The 7,000-nt window shown below is 31.0% G+C and overlaps 1 protein-coding gene across 1 annotated transcript; it reads left to right on the forward strand.

Annotated features, from left to right (window-relative positions):
- The first annotated feature begins 471 nt into the window (after nt 1-471).
- Nucleotides 472-6,793, forward strand: STATH (statherin). Its single transcript, XM_066384417.1, has 5 exons — nt 472-537; nt 2,329-2,364; nt 2,448-2,477; nt 3,513-3,652; nt 6,643-6,793. The coding sequence occupies exons 1-4, from the start codon at nt 487-489 to the stop codon at nt 3,627-3,629; spliced, it is 234 nt and encodes a 77-aa protein (XP_066240514.1). The 5' UTR covers nt 472-486; the 3' UTR covers nt 3,630-3,652; nt 6,643-6,793.
- Nucleotides 6,794-7,000: the final 207 nt, after the last annotated feature.

Below are 7,000 nucleotides of genomic sequence, written 5' to 3' on the forward strand. Positions count from 1 at the left end.
TTAAACTTTACCCCACATGGCATTATGTAATGTCCTTATAATTTTGCAACAATCTAGATAAAAGTTCAGCTGATCTTCATTTTTGTTCTTACTTGATGAACTATTTCATTTTTTATAAGGTATCCCTTCTCTCCTTTATGTTCCTTTGAAGATTCCTTATACTTATATTTACTTATTTTGTATAATCTAACACAAGCTTTACATTTTTCTTTAATATTTCTGCCTTTCTTTGGTCTGTTTAAAATGTCTATTTTGTCTGTTTTTATTATATTTTCATATTTCTATACCATATCACCTTCCTTTACTTATTAATGTCCCTAACTAGTCTTTAATATCCATAATTTCAGGCAATGTGTTTTAATACTGTTTGTAGTTTTAGTCTGTTTATCAAAGCTTTGAATTATAGTTTGATCAATCAAGAATTCGAAAGTGCAAAAATGTGTGTTACTGATTTGTCACATGTGCTTTCACAGGACTTGATCAAATATGAAGATCTTTTTCGTGGCCTTTTTCATGGCTCTCATGGTTGCCATGACTGTAAGTATATCAGAGAACTTTAAAGAATATGTTCTCAGTAATTATTCCAAGATTGTCTCTTATTTCTTGTGTTCTGGATCATATTTTTATTGTCCAAACATGGCTTTATCAATTTTAATGTTTTTCTATAAACATTTTTCTTAAATTTACCTACATAAATACATTAAGGATTTATAATACATCTTGAGGACACACACAGAGACATTAAGCACACCCAGAAGTGCGAGTGTGAAAAAAATAGAAAATCCAAGAATAGGGAAAAACATAATCATAACACCAGACTGTTTCTATACAGCTGGTATTTAAATGTACATAACTTTCAGCAACTAAAAACATACTTGTATAAAACACATAAGTCTTAGGTTAATCCAAATTTTAACTTTTAAATTTCAGTCTCCTAGTCACAATGATAGATTTTCTTTCTTTTTACACACAGAAGTTTGAACCCTGGTGATTACATATTATAATGCAGCAAATTTGACTCCAAAGGCAAGGGAAGTAAGTGAAGGCAAAGATGAATGGGACTACATCTGACTAAAAAACTTTTGCTCAGCAAAAGAAACTGGCAACACAACAAACAGACAGCCAACTAAATGGGAGATGATATTTTCAAACAACAGCAAAGATAAGGGTCTAATATCCAAAATATACAAAGAACTCAAAAAACTCAACAACAAACAAACAAACAATCTAATAAAAAAATGGGAAGAGGACATGAACAGACACTTCTCCCAGGAAGAAATACAAATGGCCAACAGATATATGAAAAGATGCTTACCTTCATTAGCTATTAGAGAAATGCAAATCAAAACTACAATGAGAGACCACCTCAAACTTGTTAGATTAGCTATTATTAACAAGACAGGTAATAACAAGTGTTGGAGAGGCTGTGGAGAAAAAGGAACCCTCATCCACTGTTGGTGGGAATGTAAAGTAGTACAGCCATTATGGAAGAAAGTATGGTGGTTCCTCAAAAAATTAAAAACAGAACTACCATATGACCCAGCAATCTCTTTACTGGGAATATACCCCCAAAACTCAAAAACATTGGTACGTAAAGACACATGCAGCCCCATGTTCATTGCAGCATTGTTCAAAGTGGCCAAGATATGGAAACAACCAAAAGCCCTTCAATAAATGACTGGATAAAGAAGATGTGGTACATATATACTATGGAATACTACTTAGCCATAAGAAATGATGACATTGGATCATTTACAACAACATGGATTAACCTTGATAACATTATACTGAGTAAAATAAGTAAATCAGAAAAAACTAAGAACTATATGATTCCATACATAGGTGAGACATAAAAATGGGACTCAGGGACATGGACAAGAGTGCGTTGGTTACTGGGGGTGGGGAGGGGAAGAGAATGGGTTAGGGGAGAGAAGGGGCACAAAGAAAACCAGATAGAAGGTGACAGAAGACTATATGACTTTGAATGATGGGTATGCAACATAATCAAATATCAAAATAACCTGGAGATGTTTCTCTGAACTTATGTACCCTGATTGATTAATGTCAACCCATTAAAATTCATAAAAAAAGAAAAATGTTAATTAAATTAAAAAAAGAATGCAGCAAATTAATTACAGCCAAAGCTTAGTCTTCATTCACATTAAAGTTATCACTAAATATGAAACAACTAGTTTAGTGTAGCAATTTCCTAAGACTTTATTTCCATTTTGTTTAATCATAATTGTGGCAGCAAAGTGAATTTTCACACTCAATCTAGAATTTAGAATTGTAAAATTAAGACGTTCACTGTTATCTTTCTTTTTCAAGAGAGCTGATTCTTCTTCTTCTTCTTCATCTGAAGAGGTAAGACAGTTTCATGAGTTAGAAAACTTGATAATTAAAATTAAACATGTATAACAATTTTAATATGTTCTTTATTTTAACAGAAACACTATTACCCTAAACACAGATATCATGTAAGTATTACTGAGATAATCTGGTATGATAAAAACATTTTCTTCTCTAAATAATTATTCTATTAAATGAATCAATACTTATCTCTGAAATATATCTACACAGTGAATGACTAAAGTATATACTGAGTTTATATAGTTATGATATGCTGGTAGAGAACCCAAATGTTTGTACTAATAGCATTTAAAGAGAAACTTATTATGATACCTTGAAGAAGCCAATTATTTTCACAGAAGTTATCATTTTTTGGTAAATAATTGTCGTGGCCTAAAGAATAGTTGAAATTCTACATCTGTTAAACATAACATATGCTTAATGGAGCATAGAGGTGTAAAAATACAAATGACGTGGTAAGTTTTCACCTTTTGATTCTTGTGGAGAATGATGAAGTCATTAAGTTAAATTGTTCTAGTTAAATATGATAAAATTATTATTCATTTAGCATTTTTACAAATAAAATATATTCTTGATATCATTATTTTTAACATCATATTAATATGACAAGGTCTCAAAAATTCTTAATAATATATTAAAAAGATGAATTTTAACATGGCATCAAATTAAAAGATTGAGAAAGAGGGATGGAGGATATTGAATTTTATAGAATTGAATATTAAAGAAAGTAGAAATTTTAAGAGATATTAAAATCATTATACATCAAGAATGAAAAGTAAAAATTTTATCTAACTTGGAATTAGCAAATTCCTTATCCCTGGTAAATTCAAACATGGATAAACTAGGGGCTCGGAGGTAATATTTTAAAAAATATTTAAAATTTTTGTGAGTGTTTGGCTATAACCAATGGCTCCACCCATATTATATAACAAAATTGTCAACAAACCGTATAACTATAAATATTTTGATTTTCTCTTCTTTTGAACACTTTTAAAATAAAATATTAGAAACCAAACTAAAAATTTGAAAAATCAGATATGTAATAGATCTGTAATTTCTTATCAACATTAATAAACTAAGTTTCCAATGGAAATTATTTTGAAATATTTACACTGTAATTATCTGCAATTTTTTCTTTCCAGGAAGGGTATTACCCATATCCCCATCAACCCAGTTATTATCCACCCGCATATCCACCCGCATATCCACCCCAGTATCCATACCCATATCAACCCGCATATCCATACGGAAGAAAGTAGTGCACACAGGACAGATTACAGAGGTAAGCAACATTTAGTGACAAATTTTGTTCCCCAGAAATTTCAGTGGTGAAAGTTAAAACAAAACAAAGAAAATAAGATAAAACCAAGCCATCAAACTAAAAGCAGACCAGTTTAAGCAACATAGCTGGGTGTAGTTTTCCTAAAGTGTATTTATTCATCTAAATATTTCTAAAAGAAAACTTATGTGCTGGTGTGGTTAGAGACAAGGCTTTTTGGATGAGATATCTGGTGTTTGTATCCTGGTTCAAACAACTAATAGTTTCATGACCTTGAACTATTCCTAATCAATATTTAAGCTTCAAGTTTCTCATTGACTAACAGGTATTATAATAATATGTAACCACTTCACAGTATTGGTAGGACTATTAAAGATATATTCCATCAATGCCCGTGATTAGAGTTGCATATAATTGTTACTTACACAACACCCTGTACTAACTATGTGCTGAATATTATTTAAAACATGTCTTTATAAAATATAATCTTTGGAGCAGCGGCACAAACATCATCTGGTTATTTGTCAGAAGTTTAAAGTCTGAGGCCCAACCCAGGCCTGTTGAGTCAAAATCTGCATTTTAATGAGGCTCCCATTACACAGACTTATTTGAGAAACTTTGCTTTGGCATTCTTTGAGCAATTACAATAGGCATCACTGCTCTGCTCTAATATAAATTCGACAAGAAGATGAAGAAATACTATCAATTTACTTTTAAAACCTCAATTTTATCTGACAGATATTAAGTATTCCTAAATCCATAAAAGACAAACTATTTCACTACAAAGTAAAGCAGTTCTACAATTCAAAGAGGAAATAATTTCAACAGATATCAATTATTTTTAAATTTACATGAATAATTTTTTCAAATTATCCTTATTATTGACAAGACAGTGCCTGAAAATACTCCATGGGCATTAAGTAATAGCTGACTATAATTGATCAAGAAAAGACATATTAAAAATATTATTTGGGAAACACAAATATGAATGAAATATGTATGCTCTATTTAAGAGAAGGGGCAGGCAAACTGAGATAGCCTGGTGATAGTGAGACTTAAAAGAAATAGGAGAACGAAGCCTAAGAAAGAATTCAGTATATTTGATGGATCGATTGAATGAAAGATGAAACCAGAAAAAAAAAGGGAAAATGAAATGGATGCAAGTACTCAGAACTATATAAATTAGCACATAAAAGTGTTTAGCAAATGTGCCTTTCAAAAAGGAGACAGTGATCTCGTTTCTATTTGTTTCCTTGGGGGAGGATTGTATTCTTTTGTTTTGTTTTTACAGAAAATTTTGCTTTGTGCTTATGTTTTGCTTGGTGTAAGTAGACGACATTAAAAGAGATAAATAATGTATGTTAATTTTAACAATGAATAGCATTCACATTCAAAAGCCAAGTTGGCTAACATGCAGAACTGTACCTCATGTGAGAGGTGACAAGGGGGGAAGATGATGGAAGTTTATTCAGTGAATTACTTTATTTGTTCTATGTTTCTTAAGACCTTGAAGTACATACAAGGTAAAGTCATAGGTTGGTATATAATTAGTTTGGCCACAAGATATAATGATATGGGAATTGAGAATTTTTTAGAAGACTAGAATGAAACAATTGGAAATAAATATGGCTTCTTATAATACTACATTAGGATATAAGTAAAGGTCCAGCTGAAGTTTGTATTCATTCAGTCTTCAGATATTTCTGGGCCATTCCATGAGCATGCAGTTGAGGTAACACTGGGAATATAAATACTGTTAAGCCAGAGTGTCTGCAGTCAACAGCTTATTATCTAGTTATAAAGATGGATATAAAAGCCAGTCACCATCAGTCAGCATATCATTTGACAAAGCAGTCAGTGATTGGATGTGTTATTGAGACCAGTTACATAAACAGCAGTATGGCAAATACGGTGAGGGGGAATACACACAGACCGTAAAGAAGTTCATTGGGAAACTAGTACAGTATTTAAGATGGGAGATAATAACTTGAACTAAGAAAGAAGTAGTAGAGATAGCAGCAATTTATTTTAAAGTAGAGTCTGATTATATAACTGCTTTATAATTAACTTAAATAATATATATTTTATAAATTTTATATTAATTTTATTATTAATAAGATAATATATAATTAATATAAAATATATAATTTTAATAACACATAATTTCCATAAAGCCTTTTCATGTGAATGATTTTCACCAAGGCCAAGTTTTGGGTCTAGGATTCTTTGTCCTGTCAAGTAAAAACCTTTCCAAACTTAAACAAAGAGATACTTTATTCACAACAAAGGCTACTGCCATGGGCAGAATAATTATATCTCAGAAACCTTCAAATTTTTCAAAACCAAACAGTAAGAATTCTTTTTAATTATTTTCTCTCTCTCTCTTTCTCTTTTTTTGTGCAGCATAGACAGAAGTAAACAAAGATTAGTATAAATTTTAAGGAGAAGGTGACCAGCAAGAAAAACTGTCTACTGAGGTCAGCCAATTTTGAGGATAAGCTGATAAACAGGGCATATTCCACTTTTTAGTCCTTGTTCAATCTTTGGGACAAAAATAATTCAGGGACCCAGAGCAGCCTGACTATCATTTGATGTTGACCAAGTAGGAGTAGGGGATAACAATGGGATAATTGTGAGCACTTTTTAGATGTAAAGCAATAGATCTGATATAATACAAAAACAGGAAAGCATAATGGTATTAGCAATGATTTAGTTGTAGTTTAATAAAATATGTTTTCTCTTTATACATAGGCTTGGTGAGAAGTCTTCTTTGCTCTCTACTCATAATGATTCTTCTTACTTAAAAATCCCTTCATCTATCTAACAACATGTTATCAGCCTGTATGCATTAAATACAACCAGAGTGTTTCAAAAAGCATATTTTATAAAAACAATTCCAAAAAGTAGAGGATTATTTGTATTCTCTCATATATTATATTAGAATTTAAAAAACAATTTGACTCAAAAATAATGTTTCTGTTTATAAATTTCAGCTTTTATGAAAACAACAACAGAAGAAAAAAATCAATCAAGTAGTGTTACATGAACAACACACACCTGAGACCAATGATCAATAGTGATGATATTCTTTAGGTCGTTTGATTGTCTTCAATTTTGCTCTCTATGTTGAAGTATAAAATTTAAAAAAAAGTTCTACGCACAATAAACTGATCTATGAAGCATATACTGAATATCCTGTTGTATTAATTTCCTAGCACTATCAAACAAAGTAATAAGACTGGTGGCTAAGAAATAACAGCAGAGCCTTACTCTGTGTGACAGCTCTAAGGTACAATTCATCTTTGCCTCTCCTTAGTTTCTAGCATATTTATTGGTAATCTTGATGTTCAT

The sequence above is a fragment of the Saccopteryx leptura genome, chromosome 5, assembly GCF_036850995.1.
Source record: "Saccopteryx leptura isolate mSacLep1 chromosome 5, mSacLep1_pri_phased_curated, whole genome shotgun sequence".
NCBI lineage: Eukaryota > Metazoa > Chordata > Mammalia > Chiroptera > Emballonuridae > Saccopteryx > Saccopteryx leptura.

Excerpts from the sequence above, each read along its gene's own strand:
- STATH (XM_066384417.1), top strand. The coding sequence starts at position 487 with ATGAAGATCTTTTTCGTGGCCTTTTTCATGGCTCTCATGGTTGCCATG. Across the intron at positions 2,365-2,447 it reads CTTCTTCTTCATCTGAAGAG|AAACACTATTACCCTAAACA; the intron begins GTAAGACAGTTT and ends TTATTTTAACAG. Across the intron at positions 2,478-3,512 it reads ACCCTAAACACAGATATCAT|GAAGGGTATTACCCATATCC; the intron begins GTAAGTATTACT and ends TTTTCTTTCCAG.